Source organism: Eutrigla gurnardus, assembly GCF_963514095.1.
Source record: "Eutrigla gurnardus genome assembly, chromosome: 3".
NCBI classification, from domain to species: domain Eukaryota; kingdom Metazoa; phylum Chordata; class Actinopteri; order Perciformes; family Triglidae; genus Eutrigla; species Eutrigla gurnardus.
The window spans coordinates 32869902-32892024 of record NC_139917.1 but is presented as its reverse complement, the minus strand read 5'-3'; the positions used below and the strand labels follow the sequence as shown (position 1 = coordinate 32892024).

Here is a 22123-nt window from a genome sequence, read left to right as displayed (position 1 = left end):
AAAATATGATTTTGTAATGATACACCCGGTATGTTATGTTGTGAGATATTGCCGTTGATGATGAAACGTGATCGTCTCTATGACGACCATGAAGCATTCAACATGAACATCTGTACCCACCGCCTCGCCTCGCCACCGCCCTCTGCTCACGTCCTCCCCGTCCGTTGGCCTTCCTCTCCCTCCCCCCTCCCCCTCCTCCTCCTCTTCCTCGGCCGACGCCCCGGAAGCCGCGGGGTTTCCCGCGCAGCGCGTTGGCGAGGGCGACGGTCTGCCGCCGGGCCTTGCGGAGGAGGTGGCAGACCAGCTGGAATAGCTCCTCGTAGCAGTCGCCCGGCTCGCTGGCCAGCGTGGACGAGGAGGAACAGCGAGCTCGCTGCTCCTGCATCAACTGGTGCTCCCTCTGCTTGGTCTCCGAGAACTGGGTGGCGATGACCACGAGGCAGAGGTTGATCATGAAGAAGGAGCCCACCTGCAGGAGGAGACACAGATACTTCTTTGTTGAGATACGATCGAAAAAGTAACAATATCTGAAGTATGTTTCTGTTTGACCAGGCGAGGTCTGTCCCGCTGTGTGTGTTGTTTTAGGCTCTCTCTCTCGAGGAGCGACAGCAGGTGAAACAGATGTAGGCGAGAGAGAAGATGTGTGTGTGTGTGTGTGTGTGAGAGAGAGACTCACAATGATCAGCAGGATGAAGTAGATGAAGTTGTAGAAGGAGTGAGCATCCATGACGTAGTACATGATCTCCACCCAGCCCTCCAGAGTGATCACCTGCAGCCGGGGTCAAAGGTCAGAGAGAGGAAACAGGAAGTCTCCTAGGTCTTAAAGGAGAAGCTCCACGTTTACCAAACTCACCTGGAAGATGACGATCCAGGCGAAGGCTATGTTGTCGAAGTTGATCGCCCCCTTGTGGGGGTTGCTGTGTCCGGTGTGACACCGGGTGTAGTACTGGTTCCAGTTCACGCAGAGGCCCGCCACGCTGACGCTGCCGTTGGCCGGCGGCTCGGGGCTCAGGCCCAGCGCCGTGCGGTACAGGGCGTCGTCTTTGTCCAGGCAGCAGGTCCTGCCGCCCTCACGCCGCGCCGGCACGTCGGAGCACCCCATGATGCCATTGTCCACCGGCAGCGAGCAGATGAAGGGCCGCTCGTCATCCTCGTCAGCCATGTAGTACGGCCGAGGAAGGCTGATCCCTGTGGTGCTGTGGGGGGAAGGAGACCGACATCACCAACACGAACATCACCAACACGAACATCAACATCACCAACACGGACATCACCAACACGGACATCACTAACGTGGACATCACCACCATGAACATCACGGACATCACCAACACGGAGATCACTAACATGAACATCACCAACATGAACATCACAAACATGAACATCACCAACACGAACATGACCAACACGGACATAATCAACATGGACATCAATAACATGGACATCACCAACATGAACATCACAAACATGAACATCACCAACACGAACATGACCAACACGGACATCAATAACATGGACATCACCAACACGAACATCAACATCACCAACACGGACATCACTAACATGGACATCACCACCATGAACATCACAAACATGAACATCACCAACACGAACATGACCAACACGGACATCAATAACATGGACATCACCAACACGAACATCAACATCACCAACACGGACATCACCAACACGGACATCACTAACATGGACATCACCACCATGAACATCACGGACATCACCAACACGGACATCACTAACGTGGACATCACCACCATGAACATCACGGACATCACCAACACGGACATCACTAACATGAACATCACCAACCCAAACATCACCAACACGGACATAACCAACACGGACATCACCAACACGGACATCACTAACATGGACATCACCAACACGAACATCACCACCACGAACATCACGGACATCACCAACACTAACATCACCAACATGAACATCATGAACATGAACATCACCAACCCGAACATCACCAACACGAACATAACACGGACATCACCAACACTAACATCACCAACATGAACATCACCAACCCAAACATCACCAACCCAAACATCACCAACACGAACATAACCAACACGGACATCACCAACACGGACATCACTAACATGGACATCACCAACACGGACATTACCAACAGGAACATCACGGACATCACCAACACGGACATCACTAACATGAACATCACCAACATGAACATCATGAAAATCACAAACACTAACATCACCAACATGAACATCACAAACACTAACATCATCAACATGAACATCACCAACCCAAACATCACCAACACGAACATCATAAACACGAACATCACCACCACAAACATCACCAACACTAGATTCTCTGACCAGCGACCAGCGAAGTGAACATTACCCTCTCATTCTCGTTTCATTACAAACATAATCCTCCGTCTCTCCTCAACTCACTGTCATCATGTAACAGCCATGAAGAACACATACACACACACACACACACGTTATATAACTCTATTTGGCATCTCTACACCAGCCAGGCTTAAATTGATTTCCAAATCTCACTGATTACTAATCAGCACAGTCAGTTCAGGTCAGCCTCGGTCGGCAGTTTGTCAGAGATCTTTACTTTGGTATGAGTCACTGGGTCGAGACAAAGAAGCAAGTCCACGTCCACTGTTGGATTATCAGCTTTTAGTTATCATAATATATATATATATATATATATATATATGGAGGGAGGGGGGGAAAGAGAAAAACACACACATACACATACAGAGACACGGTAACACACTTGTCGTCATGCCGATGGACCAGCATGTCTCTCACAGACCAGATGGGGACTTGGGACTCAGGACTCACTGTGTGAAGTTGTCCTCCGGGTAGCAGCGGTTCCTCAGAAGCCCCGCCCACAGCTGCACGCCGATGATGCCGAAGATGAAGAAGACAAAGAAGCAGAGGAGGAGCACGTTGCCGAGCATGGGCAGTGTGTCCAGCAGCAGGTTGACCAGGATCCGCATGCCTGCAGAGATACATCCAGACCATGAGCATGGACCAGCCGTGTGTGTGTGTGGGTGTTTTCTTCCTCAGACGCCACCAAACTCAAGTCTGATTCCAGATCAATGAAACGCCACTCTGAGCCGAGATCTGGAAAACATCCCCATCTCTAGATTGAATTGCCTGATGTGGTTTTAATGTGGGCGGGGCTTACCACTGAGCCTTGTCAATCAACAGGTAGCCCCGCTCCTAAAACTGTATGTTCTATTTGAGAACATCCTGTCATTAAGCACCACGGACAGCAGAACATCCTCTGATTCAGCACCACGGACAGCAGAACATCCTATCATTCAGCACCACAGACAGCAGAACATCCTATCATTCAGCACCACGGACAGCAGAACATCCTATCATTCAGAACCACAGACAGCAGAACATCCTATCATTCAGAACCACAGACAGCAGAACATCCTATCATTCAGCACCACGGACAGCAGAACATCCTATCATTAAGCACCACGGACAGCAGAACATCCTCTCATTCAGAACCACGGACAGCAGAACATCCTCTCATTAAGCACCACGGACAGCTGAACATCTGCTCATTCAGAACCTCAGACAGCGACCAGGCCGGCAGCAGTCCATGGTCCTGAATGATCCTCTCATCTCTTCATTTGCACATGTATGATAGTTTTCTTTAATCCTTCAGACTGAAGTGGTGGTGTTACTTACTTGGCACCCTATTAATTGCTTTGAGAGGCCGCAGTACCCTCACTGTCCTGATGGCAGTGAAGTTGACGTTCTGCAGGTCCAGTGAGTATTCAACAATCCTGGGAAACAAAAAACATAAGGAGGCATCAAGTACAATGAAAAGCAACAGTTATTTTTATTCATGTCCTCCTCCCTCCCAGGAGGCAACCAGTTCTGGACAGTAAAGCCGACGCTGAAGTTCCTTAAAGCTGCGTTCTCTCGGCTGGCCACCAGGAGGCGACTCCTCTCTGGTTGTATAGAAGTCTATGAGAAAATGGTCCTACTTCTCTCTGCTGGCCACCAGGGGGCGACTCCTCTCTGGTTGTATAGAAGTCTATGAGAAAATGGTCCTACTTCTCTCTGCTGGCCACCAGGGGGCGACTCCTCTCTGGTTGTATAGAAGTCTATGAGAAAATGGTCCTACTTCTCTCTTGATGTATTATCTCAGTAAACATTGTAAACATGAGTTTATGGTCTCAATCTCTAGTTTCAAGTCTTCTTCAATCCAGCATGATGTTCATTTAGTACATTATGGTCCATTTAGAGTCCACCAGACCAGAAAGCAGGGGATGCTTTAGGGGGCGGGGCTTACCTGCTGATTGACAGGTCACTACCACGCTACCAAAGCTCTGCCGCTTGTGTTCATCAGATCCACCTGTCCCTCCTCCACAGTCCAAATATGGTCACTTCCTCCTCTGGTTGCAACAAAACCAAGATGGCGATGGCCAAAATGCTGAATTTGAGGCTTCAAAATGGTAAACCACAAACCAATGGGGGACAGTCCTTGTTCCCTTCATGTTTGCTACTCGAGAACACAGTTGGGTTCTACTTTGCCTGATGTGGATTAGTTGTCTGACATCTAGAAAGGGGGTCAGCAAGCTAAACTGTTGCTACGTAAACACACCGTCAGTTTTGCTTCACATCATCACGTTCCAGAGATCTGGATTAAGAAGCTGGAGGAAGACGTAGATGCACCAGTGAACCAGCAGAGTTCACCTGCTGCATCCTGAAACTGGATTCGGGTGTTTGCAGGTCGTGAAAGCATCAGAGTGAATGCAGGCATGCACTAGTGAGATTAAACTCAATATCTTCTGAAGGAGGTGGAGGGAATAAACAAGCTCCCCGTAAAAAACCGGCGATGGAAGAATGGAGGATTCTGCTATCTGACCTATTTCTGACAAATTCATCACAGCGAAAACACACTATGCCTGGAGAACAGCAAAGAGAGAGAGAGACTGAGAGAAGGAAAAGGAGGATGACAGGAGACGAGCGGAGCGTGGGACGAGGACGGCTGGATCAGAAACCGAAGGCAGCAAAGCACCATGGGAAGATTAAGTGCAATATAACCATGGAAATAAAGATGAGATTGAAAGAGGGAGAGGGAGCAAGCCGGAGGGTTTCATCAAGTGTTGGAGATAATTACGTTAGCAGACAGACGGAGAGAGAGGAGGTTCATGAATATACCTGCTGAACAGAGCTGCTGTCAAGGAACAGAAAGAAGAAAAGGATTCTGGGTTTTCACACAAACAGACAAGCTCAGTCCAATAGCAGCTCGGAGATCAACCAGGTGAGTACACGAAGCTCCAGCAATTATTCACCTTCACCCTTTTGACCCAAACTCCGTGTGCAGAAATCTCTCAACAGCAAAGTAACAGAGAGACACAAGCTCAGAGAACCTCCGAGGTGTTCCACAAGGAGACTCACAGTTGGAAATACAAGCCTGTCAGTTGGGAAACACGTAAGTTGAGGATGTCGAGGTCTGGAGGTCGAGACACAGAAACACCAGCTTCTGCTGAGATTGTATAACCAGGTTGGTTACGGAAAATGAAGTGATTAATGGGAACATATCGGTGTTTACAAAATCATCCCACGTTGGTGTCATTGTTAGCGAGATCTTGTTAAATGATGAATATATAGAAGATTGTAGTATAAATATATAAATGCACCTGGTTAACGACAGGGAAACAGCATCTTAAATCTCACCCAAGAACACAAGAACTTCTATCCAGTATTTCAGGAAAATAATGAGCGGACATCACGTACTTCTGTCAATGGAGACGAGAACATTTGATATATATTTAAATATGTTCTGCCATCTGTTCTCCTCACCACCATGTGGTTTGGCAGCTCTGAGATATAATGAAAGCATATGTTTGATATATAGGCATATGATATATATATATATATATATCAACAGTATGATATATATATATATCATACTGTTGATCATACAACAATATATATATTGTTGCTGACCATGTCCATCCCTTTATGACCACAGTGTACCCATCTTCTGATGGCTACTTCCAGCAGGATAACGCTCCATGTCATAAAGTCTACCTGCCCCAGAGTGACCTGGAGAGAGTCATCCATGCTTTTATAACTTCACAACTGGACTACTGCAACGCCCTATACACCGGCATCGACCAATCACAACTCCGCCGCCTGCAGTTAGTTCAAAATTCAGCCGCCCGACTCCTCACCCGTACAAAGAAGCGAGATCACATCACCCCGGTCCTTGCATCACTCCACTGGCTCCCCATCCGCTACCGCATTGACTTCAAACTTCTCCTGACTGTTTACAAATCCCTTCATGGTCTGGCCCCCACCTACCTGTCTGATGTTCTCCACTGCCACATCCCATCGAGAGCACTCCGGTCAGCCGACCAACTGTTGTTGGAAGTGCCCAGGTCCAGGCTAAAAACCAGGGGGGACAGAGCCTTCGCAGTGGCAGCCCCCAGACTCTGGAACTCCCTCCCCCTACACATCCGGGCAGCCCAGTCTTTAAATATTTTTAAACCCCAGTTAAAGACCCACCTTTTCTCCCTTGCCTTCGATTAGTGTCTTTTATATTGTCTAACTCAGTCGTTGTCTTTTAACCCTTTTCTTTTCTTTCTTTTTCCTTTTAAGTGCATTTAGCACTTAAACACAAGCACTTTCTGTGAAGCACTTTGGTTGCGGCTCAGCCGCTTGTATATGTGCTATGTAAATAAAATTTGATTTGATTGATTTGATTTGAAAGTGAATCATCTCAGACTGGTTTCTTGAACATGACAATGAGTTCACTGTACTCAAATGGCCTCCACAGTCACCAGATCTCAATCCAATAGAGCACCTTTGGGATGTGGTGGAACGGGAGATTCGCATCATGGATGTGAAGCCGACAAATCTGCAGCAACTGCATGATGCTATCATGTCAATATGGACCAAACTCTCTGAGGAATGTTTCCAGTACCTTGTTGAATCTATATTCCACGAAGGATTAAGGCAGTTCTGAAGGCAAAAGGGGGTCCAACCCGGTACTAGCAAGGTGTACCTAATAAAGTGGCCGGTGAGTGTATATATATATATATATATATCACACCATCAGCTTCCACGGCTGCAACAATGGTGGCAGGTGACAGTGAGATTAAGTGGTTCAGATTGCCCGTTGAACCATGTGGATTCTGGTGTGAAGCTGCTAACAAAGTTAGCTTCATAATTCAAGGTCAACTTTGCAGCTAAGTGTTAAAGTAATCTTAGTAGCTAGCTAGCATTGGTAGTGTGGTAGCGACCTGTCAATCAGCAGGTAAGCCCTTCAATGCAGCACTTCAATGCTCCGGAAGTGTTTATTATTATTATTAATGATGCTCGTTGATTGATACGTGACCGGAAGCATTAGAGGACGTTGATGACCTGTGTGACCTCATAGTGCAAACGCCAGGAAGTCACGGACTCACGGATCAGCTGTTAGTACTGTGGATCACCGTCACACACACACACACTCTATTCCTCCTGCAGCCTGCCTCTTGTTTGTGTTCGCTGCACTCGTTCCTGGGTGTACAACACTTTATCACGCTCCTCCTCCTCCCCGCCGCCTCCGTGGGACTGGGGGGAGGTTGGTGGCGGTATCTCCGTGCTCTGGGAGACAAGGTGGTGGAGGAAACGCAGAAGATCCAACATTAAGAGAAAGCAAGATGGTGGCAGCGGGATCGTCTGTCGCCTCGGGGCTCGAACGCAGCGCCTCGAAATTTATGTAAAATGTGAAGAAAGACGGTGGAAAAGTGAAGGAGCGATGTTCAACAAGCCTCGAGGGAAAAGTAAAGAGAGGAGGATGAATGGAGTAGAAATAACAAAGGAAGAGGAAGTTACAAATAGTGGGAATCACCTGGAGGACGTGAGACAGGAGAAGCTTATAATTCATCAGAGATCCAACAGAAATATATAAATAAACGCACAAACAGTTCCTTCTGAGGCGATATTCAAAACAACTATTTGAATATTAATTGAAAAGGAAATGTGGAAAAGAGAACGATGACATGCAAATATGATGGTGTTGTTCTGTGGTCTGGTCTGGTCTTAAAATTCCTGGTTTGGTATGTTTTACAGCAGGAACACTGTCGCTCATTGGCCAGAATTATTATGTTAAAAACTGGCATATTTTCAATAAAAATAAACAAATAACAAATAAAAAAAATAAATTGCAGAAATATCTGTGATGTAAATATTAAATCCTCCATCATCAGACATCATTCCTGAATTGAACCGTAACTTTTAGTCGTCGCACGTAACCTACAGTTTTAATTGGTGTAAATCTGGAGTGGGAGGAGCCTGGACTTGCCCTCCAGGCTGTGTGGATGGCTTAAAGCTACAGCAGTGAGGGTCGCTCAGCCAATCAGAGCACAGCTAGTGTTCAGGAGGAGTTTGATCCTCCATGGTGCCGTTCCTGACTCCTCATTGTTCTCCTCATGCTCAGCTGCTCAGCGTCTCCACGGTAACCATGATGTGTGGAACGTCTCTTTAAAGGGAATATTTCCCCAGATAACCCAGCGGTGTCGCCGCATGCTAATCATCTCTAAAACGGAAAAACAAGATAATAACCTGACCAGTCCACCACGCCTGACAACCTGACCAGTATGCCACGCCCCCAACAACCTGACAAGTATGCCACACCCCCAACAACCTGACCAGTATGCCACGCCCCCAACAACCTGACCAGTATGCCACACCCCCAACAACCTGACCAGTATGCCACACCCCCAACAACCTGACCAGTATGCCACACCCCCAACAACCTGACCAGTATGCCACGCCCCCGAACAACCTGACCAGTATGCCACGCCCCCCAACAACCTGACCAGTATGCCACACCCCCAACAACCTGACCAGTATGCCACACCCCCAACAACCTGACCAGTATGCCACACCCCCAACAACCTGACCAGTATGCCACGCCCCCGAACAACCTGACCAGTATGCCACATCCCCAACAACCTGACCAGTATGCCACGCCCCCGAACAACCTGACCAGTATGCCACGCCCCCCAACAACCTGACCAGTATGCCACACCCCCAACAACCTGACCAGTATGCCACACCCCCAACAACCTGACCAGTATGCCACGCCCCCAACAACCTGACCAGTATGCCACACCCCCAACAACCTGACCAGTATGCCGCACCCCCAACAACCTGACCAGTATGCCGCACCCCCAACAACCTGACCAGTCCACCACGCCTGACAACCTGACCAGTATGCCACACTCCCCAACAACCTGACCAGTATGCCACACCCCCCAACAACCTGACCAGTATGCCACACCCCCAACAACCTGACCAGTATGCCACACCCCCAACAACCTGACCAGTATGCCACGCCACCAACAACCTGACCAGTATGCCACACCCCCAACAACCTGACCAGTATGCCACGCCCCCAACAACCTGACCAGTATGCCACACCCCCCAACAACCTGACCAGTATGCCACACCCCCAACAACCTGACCAGTATGCCACACCCCCCAACAACCTGACCAGTATGCCACACCCCAAACAACCTGACCAGTATGCCACACCCCCAGCAACCTGACCAGTATGCCACACCCCCCAACAACCTGACCAGTATGCCACACCCCCAACAACCTGACCAGTATGCCACACCCCCAACAACCTGACCAGTATGCCACACCCCCAACAACCTGACCAGTATGCCACACCCCCCAACAACCTGACCAGTATGCCACACCCCCCAACAACCTGACCAGTATGCCACACCCCCAACAACCTGACCAGTATGCCACACCCCCAACAACCTGACCAGTATGCCACACCCCCCAACAACCTGACCAGTATGCCACACCCCCTTTAACTTGCACTAAGAAATATGAAATAAAGGAAACAGGAAGTCCTCACCCCGCCATGACGATGAAGAAATCCAGTCGGTTCCACGTGTCGCCGAGGTAACAGTGTCGACCAAAGATTCCCAGGGCGACCATCTTTATAACCATCTCCATGGCGAAGAAGATGTAGATGAAAGCATCGAAGGCCTGAGAGACAGAGACACAGCGACAGAGAGACAGACATGTCAAAAATTAAAAAGGAAGATAACGTAGTTTCTCAGAGCTTTGGAGACACAAACAAACAAAACCTGGTCATGCCCACTGGAGGTGGAGACCTGCTGGTTCAAGTCCGCTACCTGCTGGTTCAAGTTTGCAACCTGCTGGTTGAAGTCTGCTACCTGCTGGTTCAAGTCCGATACCTGCTGGTTCAAGTCCACTACCTGCTGGTTCAAGTCCACTACCTGCTGGTTCAAGTTCACTACCTGCTGGTTCAAGTCCACTACCTGCTGGTTCAAGTCCGCTCCCTGCTGGTTGATGTCTATTTAGTAAATTCTGGTCCATTTACAGTCAACAGACCATAAAGCAAGGGATGATTTAGGGCGGGGCTACCTGCTGATTGACAGGCAACACGGAGCTCGCCGTAGCGTAACAGGCACCAAGGACCAGTTCTTCCCAGCTGTGTCGTCCTGTCTGAACAGCTCAGCTGAGACGTATATGGAGATGTAAATGAAGCTAGAACCAGAGTCAATCTTGTGAACCGTTGACATCGCTAGTTTGTGGTCACGTGATTTCAGTGATCACTACGCTGGTACCAGCTGTGTGCGTGGTCGAAAGAGAGGGAATATGAAATGATCAGTTACAGCTGTGAGTGTAGCAGTGCGATGGTGTTAATATCTCCATCTCTCTGTTAACCCCCCCTCCTCGGTTGAGCAGTTTGCTCTAAACGCTGGGCTAATGGAAAATAATTTGTTTGTGCAGTAATCAGAGAAGAGCCCCATATGGACATCCCCCCACCTCACTTCGGCTTTAATCAAGCATCTAATTAAAAGAAGAGAGCAAGCACTCCAAATAAATCAAAGATCTCAGCGTGCCAAAGCGTGTTATTGCTGTTGTGAGCAAAAAGCCCAGATTAGCTGGTGTTCTTCTCTGTGTGTCAGGGATTAGGGAGGAAGTGACACGCTTGGCGTCGCCTGTAATTAGATTTTCAGAGAGAAGTACTGAAGGCAACACGATCTGAATGTGAACCACTGATGTGGATCTTTGTTTTGTCAGAGAGAAGCGTCCTACTCAGCAGTCCTGGAGCAGTGTGGGGACACAGGACCGGCCTACTGATGTAGAGGAGCGGCCTCCGTTTGCAACCTTGACCTTTGTGAAACAGGAAAGATGGATGAGGTGTCACCTTTGGTAAAGATCGCTGAACCCTGAAGATTTCGGCAACCTTACTGGATCTGGATGCATGTGGATTCTGGTGTGAAGCTGCTAATCCAATCCAATCCAATCCACTATATTTACATAGCACGACAAAGTTAGCATCATAATTCAAGTTCAACTTTACAGCTAAGTGTTAAAGTCATTTTGTTCGCGTTCATGGCAATTGGAACGATCGCCTTGGGATGTGGACTTTTCATGCAATATCTGAAAATGAGAAAGATCGCCACTGAGCTGACCAGTGTGAGGGCGGACAACGCCACTACTCGGTCTGCTGTGGTCGGGATGCGCACTGACATCTCCGCAGTTCGCGAGTTCACAGCACTGATGCGAGTTGAAGTGGCCACTAATCGGGAGGAAATGGCGAAGTTAACGGCGGCGAAAGCTGCAGAGGAGATTGATAAAAAAATAAAAAATGGCAGAAAAAAAGGGCTCCCACACCATCCCAACAAATAATAACTACACTGGACTTTTTTGTTCTCTGTCGATTGGACCCCCTTCAGACTTTGTTACATGATGAGACTGTTGTTCACTCATGACGAACAAATATGGACACGTGTGCAGACACACGTAATCTGTATGCACTGCTTCAGCTCTCTGTACCACCTACTGCTGTAACATGTTATGTCAAATGTCACAAGTAAAAAAAAATGTTATGTCAAATGGAAAATGCAAAAGATAAGATAATATTATGAAGACGATTCTATCCTGTGGGTAATGGGGGCGGGACTAGATAAGCCTTGGCTTCTCCCGCTTTCCCTTTCAGCCATGTGTATTTTACTATCTGAACAAAGATGTGTGATGATGATGATTTAACTGACATGCCCGAAATTAATAAATAAATAAATCTAAGTTAAGTTAACTAGCATTTGTAGCGTGGTAGAGACTTGTCAATCAGCAGGTAAGCCCCGCCCCCTAAAGCATCCCCTGCTTTCTGGTCTGTTGGACTCTAAATGGACCATAATGTACTAAATTAACATCATGCTGGATTGAAGAAGACTTGAAACTAGAGATTGAGACCATAAACTCATGTTTACAATGTTATATATGCTATACATCCTATACAACCAGAGAGGAGTCGCCCCCGGGTGGCCACCAGAGATAAGTACAATCTAAAAATTAATTCTGTTACTTCCACTTTAATTAACCACCAATTATATGCATGGCTGCAAATAAAAAGATCTAATGTACTGATTTAGATACAACTTTTAAGTTACAAACATTATTTTGTTTTTTTGAGTTGTGTTGACACAATAATGTTGGTAATTACATCAACTTAATATTGCAAGTCATTTAAACTCAAACCTCTGCATAAATTAAAGCTGGTCCAACACGTCCTGGAGGCGATCGAGGACTCAGATGCTAAAATTCTGATGGGAAACACTTATGAACCAAACCATCTTCTTCCTTTCTTTCTTTCTTTCCTTCCTTCCATCCATCTATCCATCTATCCACCCTCCTAGTAGGGCTGAACGATATGGACAAAATTTCATATCTCGATATTCATGCCAGATATCTCGATATGATACGATATGACTACGGGTTCGGTGAAAACCAAATATTTTTCAGAAAAATAAAAACATCATAATACAAAAGAATGTGGAAACTGCAGTTTTATTGATGATAACTTACTGCCAGTCATCAACATTAACATAAAGTCACCAATCAAATAAAAAAATCTAACATTTTAGACTGTCTACACGGGTACCATGTCTTTTGCAATGTGGTATGTTATAGTGTCTGTAATGTCTGTATGTCTGGTGGACGCCGACTCATACGGTGTAACGCTACTGAACGCATTGCAATACACGCCGAACACGACCTGCACAACACCTCGCTCTGGTTCACATCATCCTTATTAAATCCAAAATACCTCCAAATAATGGAGGATGATTTATGTTTTGGCACCAAATCAGATTCGGCACCGCCACCGGCCGCATTATCTTCTGCACTCGTCTCACTTTTCTTTCTTTTTGATTTCCCCGCTGCGTATGTTGTCTGCGTCTCGGTTTCCGTCTCCCTCACTCCCGCGGCGGGAGTCCTGCCCTCGTATGCTCGTCATTGGTTGGCTTCAGCCGTCGATCCACAGCAAGCATGAAATAAGGTTTGTGGTTGGCTGGCCATAGCGGTGCATTCATGGGCAATCGTAGAAATGAAGTTTATTGTGACTGCCAGAGCTGTACATGCAGGGCGAGCGCAGGGGAAATCTATATTGTTTATATCGTTGCTTTTTCGATATTAATATCTAGAATGTTCATATCTAGATATAGATACGATAACGATATATCGTTCAGCCCTACCTCCTAGCCATCCATCTACCCATCCTTCCATCCACCCATCCATCCAACAGTCCACCCTCCTATCCATCCATCTCTTTATCTATCTATCCATCCATCCATCTACCCATCCATCCATCCATCTACCCATCCACCCATCCATCCAACAGTCCACCCTCCTATCCATCCATCCATCCATCCATCTATTGTGATATCATGAGAGGCTACACGGCTCTCAGCGGGACAGCTCAAGTAGTGCGAGGACACAAGGTTAAAGTATAGTCAAAAAGATTTTAATACAGTCCGTGAGAAGGATCAACAAAACGTTCCAGTTTCAAAAACAAAAAAGGTTTAGCAAAAGGGAAGGTTGCTCTTCAACAGTCTTTAACTAAACAAAAGTCTCTTCAGCCACAAAATCATAATTCCTGATAGGCTCAGGTAAGTGTTCTCCTGTAAACGGCAACTCTTCAACCTTCCTTTCGGTTAGCGCTGTAGCTCGTGGTCAAGTCAGCAGTCGGTCATCCAGGTAAGAATATCCAGTTTCAAGCTCCCAGTGTTCTTTGGTAGAGAGCTCCACTAGGAGCTTGTCTCCCCACACTCCTCTCGCCACTCACTGTGACCCAGCTGCTTAAAACAGCCCATCAGCTCATCCTGCACTGATCAGCCTCAGGTGTGTTAGCAGGTAGGGGTGGAACTCCCAACTCCACCAGCAGATGGAGCCATAGCTGTGTGGGGTTGCAGCCATCTTAGGGGGATGTAGCGCCCCTCCAGGACACAGCCTCTCGTGACATCACACATCCTCCCCCTTGAGACCGACGTCCTCGTCGGGGTGAAGGAGGTGAAGAGGGCGTCGCGTCGGGAGAGGGCGTCCGCATTGCCGTGGTGCTTGCCAGCCCTATGGACAACAGAAAAGTTAAATGCTTGTAGGCTCAGAAACCATCTGGTAATCCTACTGTTTCCCTGTTCTTGGCCATCCACTGCAGAGGGGCATGATCAGACACCACCGTGAAATGTCTGCCCAGGAGGTAGAAGCGCAGGGACTCCAGGGCCCAGGTTACTGCCAAGCATTCTTTTTCCACAGTGGAATAATTTCTCTCTCTTGGAAGTAGCTTCCTGCTTAGGTAGAGAATGGGATGTTCCTCACCGTCGTGTAACTGGGTGAGTACAGCACCCAGACCCACCTCTGAAGCATCCGCCTGGACAATGAATTCTTTCTTGAAGTCTGGCGCCACCAGGATCGGACTGGAGCACAGAGCTCGTTTTAGGTTGACGAAGGCAGCCTCCGCCGCAGGGCTCCACCCCACCATTCGTGAATGGCGTTTGGTTGTCAATTCTGTTAGAGGTGCAGCTATGGTAGCAAAATCCATTGTGAAACGTCTGTAGTAGCTGGCTAGGCCTAAAAACGATCTCACCTGTTTCTTGGTGATGGGTTGTGGCCAATCCTGTATGGCCCGCAACTTGGCTTCCTGAGGCTTGACCAACCCCCGCCCAATGGTGTATCCCAGGTAGTTTGTCTCGCTGAAGGCCAGTCTGCACTTTTTTGGGTTCGCGGTGAGGCCTGCTTCCCTAAGCGAATCGATCACAGCTTGGACTCTGAGTAAGTGGCTGGCCCAATCTGGACTTTGTATGACGACATCATCCAAATATGCCGCTGCGTACCTCCTGTGGGGAGCGAGGACCCGATCCATCAAGCGTTGGAACGTGGCAGGCGCCCCCGTGGAGACCAAACGGAAGCCGGGTATACTGGTACAGCCCCTCCGGTGTGGCAAAGGCCGTCTTCTCCTTGGACGCCAGGGTCAGGGGCACCTGCCAGTAGCCTTTTGTGAGATCAAGAGTGGTTAGGAAGCGAGCATGCCCTAAGGAGTCTATTAAATCATCGACACGGGGCATTGGGTATGCATCAAATTCAGACACTTCGTTCAACTTCCGATAATCATTACAGAACCGTACTGACCCATCGGGTTTGGGAACCAGGACAATGGGACTCGCCCAGGCACTTTGGGATTCCTCGATTACGCCCAGCTCCAGCATCTTCCTGACCTCCTCTTGAATAGCCATTTTACGAGCCTCTGGTACCCGGTAAGGGCGTTGGTTTACCGTTTGGCCGGGCCTGGTGCGGATCTCATGTTGGATCACCTCTGTGTGCCCGGGGAGGGAGGAAAACACATCTCTGTTGCGATCCACCAGCTCCAGGGCCATCTGCCGTTGATGTGGGGACAGGCTTGGACCCACCTGAACCTCCTCTCTCACCGGTTCCTTGAACTCTGTGGGGGGTAGATGACTGAACAGCGCCTCCCTGGCGTGCCACTTCTTTAAGAGGTTAACATGGTAAATCTGTTCAGGTTTTCTTTTATCAGGTTGCCTCACCTTGTAGTTTACCTCTCCCACACCTTCCATGACCTCATATGGTCCTTGCCAGGTAGCCAGGAATTTGCACTCAACGGTTGGCACCAGGACCAACACTCTGTCCCCCGGATTAAACTCTCTGGGTTGAGCAGATCGGTTGTAGGAGGCTTGCTGCTGCCGTTGGGCGGTCTCCATGTGTTCACGTATTATGGGATAGATGGCCTTCATTCTCTCTCATGGCTCCCACATGCTCGATCAGGGTCCGCTGACGACATGGCTGGTCCTCCCAGGCCTCCTTGGCGATGTCCAGCAGTCCTCTGGGTCTGTAGGAAAGCAAGAGCTCAAAGGGTGAAAAACCAGTCGAAGATTGAGGTACCTCTCTCACCGCAAACAGTAGGTATGGTAGCAGCTGATCCCAGTTGCGGCCATCTTCCCCGACCGCCTTCCGTAGCATGGACTTTAGTGTTTTGTTAAAACGTTCGACCAACCCGTCCGTCTGGGGGTGGTAGACGGACGTTCTCAGCTGTTTGATCCTCAGCAGGGAACAGAGTTCTTTCATCACCCTGGACATGAATGGACTCCCTTGGTCCGTCAAAATCTCCTTCGGGATCCCCAGACTGGTTGAGAGGAGGAACAGCTCCTTGGCGATTTGTCTGGATGTGGCTTTCCTCAGCGGGATGGCCTCTGGGTATCGTGTGGCGTAGTCCAGGATGACCAGGATGTACTGATGCCCCCTGGAACTTTTCGGTAAGGGCCCAACTATGTCCAGTCCAATCCTCTCAAAAGGAGTTTCGATGATGGGCAAGGGGATGAGCGGGTTTCTATATGTGGGCTTTGGCGCCACCCGCTGACATTCAGGACAACTACGACAGTGGTTCTCTATCTCTTTATGTACCCCCGGCCAAAAGAAGCGTTGCAAGACCCTTTCCTTAGTCTTCTCTACTCCTAGGTGGCCTCCTAGGGGGTGCGTGTGGGCTAGGTTGAGTACGGTGGCCCGGTGGGGCTGTGGTACAAGGAGCTGTTCATGCACTTCATCATTTTTCTTTACCACCTGATACACTAAACCCCGGCTTACTGCAAAATGGGGATAAGTAGGGCCGGCCCTATCTCCTAGCACTACTCCTTCTAGCACCTGCACATTTCTTAAGGCATTTGCAAGAGTGGGATCTTGTAACTGGGCTGTACCATACTGGCCTGTGAGAGGGAGACGCTCCTTGGCACCTTGGACGTCTTCCTCACTGGAAATCAGGGCACTTTCCGGGGCCATGTTCCCTTCCTCTGTGTCTGGGCCAGTCTCTGTGTTAGCCTGGGCACCTGTCATTCCTGCAAGAGCACAGGCTGGAGTGAGTGGACCTGAGGGTTGAACTTGATTATTCTCAGGATGAGTCTTACCTCTCCGCCACCGAGGTACTCGGGTTAGCCTCTCCTGAGTCTCTCTCCAGAGCGGGTGAAAGGCAGGGCAGTCTCGTCCAATTAGGACAGGTACGGGTAGGGAGTCCACCACCCCTGCCACTGTGAGTATGGTTCCCCGGGTGGTAGTCATTGTGAGTTCCGTGGTGGGGTAGTCTCTGGTGTCTCCGTGGACACAGGAAACGGGAAGGACTTCCCCCGGGGTCAGACACAATGGATCCACCAGGTCCTTACGCACCAGGGTGACCCGGCTACCTGAGTCGAGTAAGGCCTCCACGTCGTGGTGATTCACCGTCACCGGGCAGGTGGGAGGTCGTTCTGGGGCGCCATCTATGACACCCACAAGGGAGGCAAAAAGGTGGGCGGGCGGTGAGCTGGAGGACCCAGCAGTGGGCATCGGCTCATCCGCTGGTTTCCCACACTGCCAGGAGATGTGTCCCATCTCCCCACATCGATAACACTGTCGGGTTTCACTCTCCCGGTGCATTCTCCCTGGTCCCAGCTGGGCTCGGGCTCCCCCTGGAGCCTGGGCAGCTCCTGAAGTGGCTGGGGTGAAGACCTTGGGGTTCTTTGGCCGGGCTCCTCCCATCCGTGGTGGGGAAACACTCCTGGGTTCCTTTCTGGAAGCATGTAGCATATCCGCCGTGGCCTGGTATTTTTCTACAGCTTCCACGGTTAGTTCGGCTGTGGTCAAGGCCTGCTGACTGAGGAACCGCTTCGCCTCGTACGGCAGGGCCCGCAAGTAGTGATCCACCACAATGGTCTCCACCATGGCTGCTGCTGTACTTTTCTCTGGCTCCAGCCATTTCCGCGTGACCCGGACAAGTTCGTGCATCTGCGCCCGGGGAGGCTGGTCTGGTTTGAAGGTCCAGTTGTGGAAGCGTTGGGCCATACCAAACTTGGTGAGCCCATTTCGGCTGAGGATCTCAGTCTTCAGAGCATCATAGTCCGTCACCTTGTCGGGGGGAAGGTCCCGGACCGCACTCAGCGACTCCCCCGCTAGGAAGGGGGCTAATAGTCCAACCCAATGTGCTTTGGGCCACATTTCCCTTGTGGCTGTGGCTTCAAAGGCGTGCAGGTACGCCTCAACGTCATCCGTAGCCCCCATCTTGGAGAGGAAGTCACTCGCCCTTGTTGGGCGCACATTACGAACAGCCATTTGTTTTTGCAGCTGTAATTCCTCCGTCTTCAGGTGGTTGGCTCTCTTCTGCTCCTCCAAGAGAGCCACGTTTGCTTGCGTCTGGGCTTGCTGGCTAGCAAGGAGGGCTTTCAAAATTTCCTCCATTTTGTTGTGTGGGGGACCTACGGACAATTTGGAAAACTGGGTGATCAAATTTTTTGTGTCCTCCTCTGACATGCACTATTAACGTTTGAGCACTGCCCGCATTCTCCACCATATGTGATATCATGAGAGGCTACACGGCTCTCAGCGGGACAGCTCAAGTAGTGCGAGGACACAAGGTTAAAGTATAGTCAAAAAGATTTTAATACAGTCCGTGAGAAGGATCAACAAAACGTTCCAGTTTCAAAAACAAAAAAGGTTTAGCAAAGGGGAAGGTTGCTCTTCAACAGTCTTTAACTAAACAAAAGTCTCTTCAGCCACAAAATCATAATTCCTGATAGGCTCAGGTAAGTGTTCTCCTGTAAACGGCAACTCTTCAACCTTCCTTTCGGTTAGCGCTGTAGCTCGTGGTCAAGTCAGCAGTCGGTCATCCAGGTAAGAATATCCAGTTTCAAGCTCCCAGTGTTCTTTGGTAGAGAGCTCCACTAGGAGCTTGTCTCCCCACACTCCTCTCGCCACTCACTGTGACCCAGCTGCTTAGAACAGCCCATCAGCTCATCCTGCACTGATCAGCCTCAGGTGTGTTAGCAGGTAGGGGTGGAACTCCCAACTCCACCAGCAGATGGAGCCATAGCTGTGTGGGGTTGCAGCCATCTTAGGGGGATGTAGCGCCCCTAAGATGGCTGCATCATAACCCATCATAGCCCATCTAACCATCCATCCAACAGTCCACCCTCCTATCTATCTATCTATCTATCTATCTATCTATCTATCTATCTATCTATCTATCTATCTATCTATCTATCTATCTATCTATCTATCTATCCATCCATCCATCCATTCACCCATCCATCCATCCCCCCACCCTCCTGTCCATCCATCCATCATTCACCCTCCTACCCATCCATTCCTTAATCCATCCATCCATCCATCCAACCATCCACCCTCCTATCCATCATCCATCCTTCACCCTCCTACCCATCCATCTAACCATCCATCCACCTACCCATCCAACCATCCACCCTCCTATCCATCCATCTAACCATCCATCCACCCACCCATCCAACCATCCACCCTCCTATCCATCCATCTAACCATCCATCCATCCACCCATCCAACCATCCACCCTCCTATCCATCCATCTAACCATCCATCCATCCACCCACCCACCCATCCAACAGTCCACCCTCCTATCTATCTATCTATCTATCTATCTATCTATCTATCTATCTATCTATCTATCTATCTATCTATCTATCTATCTATCTATCTATCTATCTATCTATCTATCCATCCATCCATCCATCCATCCATCCATTCACCCATCCATCCATCCAACCATCCACCCTCCCATCCATCATCCATCCTTCACCCTCCTACCCATCCATCCATCCATCCATCCATCCATCCAACCATCCACCCTCCTTTCCATCATCCATCATTCACCCTCCTATCCATCCATCTAACCATCCATCCACCTACCCATCCAACCATCCATCATCCTATCCATCCATCTAACCATCCATCCACCCACCCATCCAACCATCCACCCTCCTATCCATCCATCCATCCACCCACCCATCCAACAGTCCACCCTCCTATCTATCTATCTATCTATCTATCTATCTATCTATCTATCTATCTATCTATCTATCTATCTATCTATCTATCTATCTATCTATCTATCTATCTATCCATGCATTCACCCATCCATCCATCCCCCCACCCTCCCATCCATCCATCCATCCTTCACCCTCCTACCCATCCATCCATCATCCATCCATCCATCCATCCAACCATCCACCCTCCTATCCATCCATCCATCCTTCACCCTCCTACCCATCCATCCATCATCCATCCATCCATCCATCCAACCATCCACCCTCCTATCCATCCATCCTTCACCCTCCTACCCATCCATCCATCATCCATCCATCCAACCATCCACCCTCCTATCCATCCATCCATGCTTCACCCTCCTACCCATCCATCCATCATCCATCCATCCAACCATCCACCCTCCTATCCATCCATCCATCCTTCACCCTCCTACCCATCCAACCATCATCCATCCATCCATCCAACCATCCACCCTCCTATCCATCCATCCATCCTTCACCCTCCTACCCATCCATCCATCCATCATCCATCCATCCATCCATCCATCCATCCATCCATCCATCCATCCTTCACCCTCCTACCCATCCATCCATCCATCATCCATCCATCCATCCATCCATCCATCCATCCATCCATCCATCCACCCACCCTTTTATCCATCCACCCATCCATCCATCCACCACTGTATAGTGACCGAACTCCTTCCTGAGGTCTTTAAGTGTGATGAGGACTTGGAGACCAGCTGTGAGGCTCCATAGAAACGTTGGTATTGAACCAGGGCTTTTCTGAGATGAGAGTATTGACGGCAGCGCTGTGGTGCACTGAACCCATGCTGCTACTGAATCGGGTCTACAGAGACCAGCAGGAGGATTTCTATGAGGTCCGACTCAGCGTCCGCCTCCCCCGGGGAGCCAATCAATCCACTGTGTTGGCTGTTACATGAGTGTGTTAGTGTTCGTGTTCGTGTGAGAATGTGGGAAAAAAGGACGACGCGGCGATTCGACAGGCGGCAACAGATGGAAGACATACGTGCACACGCTCGTGCACAGATGTTACACCCACTCAGGCCTTAAAGTGAGGAGACAGGGAGAAGCTGCGGTACACAAGGAGGTCCTGAACACTGAGCCATGAAGACCACATGCTAGGAGGAGGAGGAGGAGCAAGAGGAAATGTAAATGTAAAAGGAGGGGGGAGGGAGGAGGAAGAGGAGGAGTAGGAGGAGGAGAGGGAGGAGGAGAGGAAGGAGGAGGGGAGGAAGAGGAGTGGGAGGAGGAAGAGGAGGAGTAGGAGGACAGTCCTCTACACAGTTCTGTATATCAAGGGTTAAAATACAAAATAAAAAATTGTTGATGGATTTGTATTTAAATTCTATTTTGGCATTTCTACATCACAATTCCTCACCATAATATTAAACAAACAAGAAGATTTATATGAGCTTATTATAGGTTGTATTCATGTTAAGGTGTATTTTTGGACCTAGACCTCTAGCTAGACCTCCACCTGGACCTCCCTGGATAGTGAGGAGGTAGAGTGTGTGTGTGTGTGTAAGTGTGTGTGTGTGTGTACCTGCAGGATCTGGCAGCGGTCTGAGGAGCAGTCGATGTTCTCACAGGGCTGGTACATCCCCAGAGTGACACAGTTCAGCAGGATGACCAGCATGCTGACTCGCTCGAACCACGTGGAAACAGACGGTCAAGGAAGAAGCTCAAGTGTGGAGGCAGAAACAGGATGATACATTTACATCTCAGAGAAGACTATGACACATAGTATATGAAATGTATGATTATTATTATTATTATTGTAAAACTGTAACAGCACTAGAAAGGAGAACCCTGTAGGGTCCATTTAAACTATACGGAAGTTAAACACTGTCCAAAGAAAATGTATGCGTATAAGAGCCATTATCACAGAAACCG

At 49.0% G+C, this 22123-nt stretch overlaps 1 protein-coding gene across 1 annotated transcript in view; it reads right to left on the bottom strand.

Moving 5' to 3' along the window:
• The window catches only part of cacna1ib (calcium voltage-gated channel subunit alpha1 Ib), a 68475-nt gene extending 46594 nt beyond the window's left edge, over window positions 1–21881 (bottom strand). The window contains exons 1-7 of the mRNA XM_084005828.1: window positions 21774–21881; window positions 9919–10052; window positions 3729–3826; window positions 2862–3021; window positions 854–1196; window positions 677–769; window positions 121–469 (exon numbers count right to left, since the gene is read on the bottom strand). Coding sequence (XP_083861954.1) covers window positions 121–469; window positions 677–769; window positions 854–1196; window positions 2862–3021; window positions 3729–3826; window positions 9919–10052; window positions 21774–21866 — 1270 coding nt within the window. The 5' untranslated portion in view covers window positions 21867–21881. The remainder of the gene's footprint in view (window positions 1–120; window positions 470–676; window positions 770–853; window positions 1197–2861; window positions 3022–3728; window positions 3827–9918; window positions 10053–21773) is intronic.
• Window positions 21882–22123: the final 242 nt, after the last annotated feature.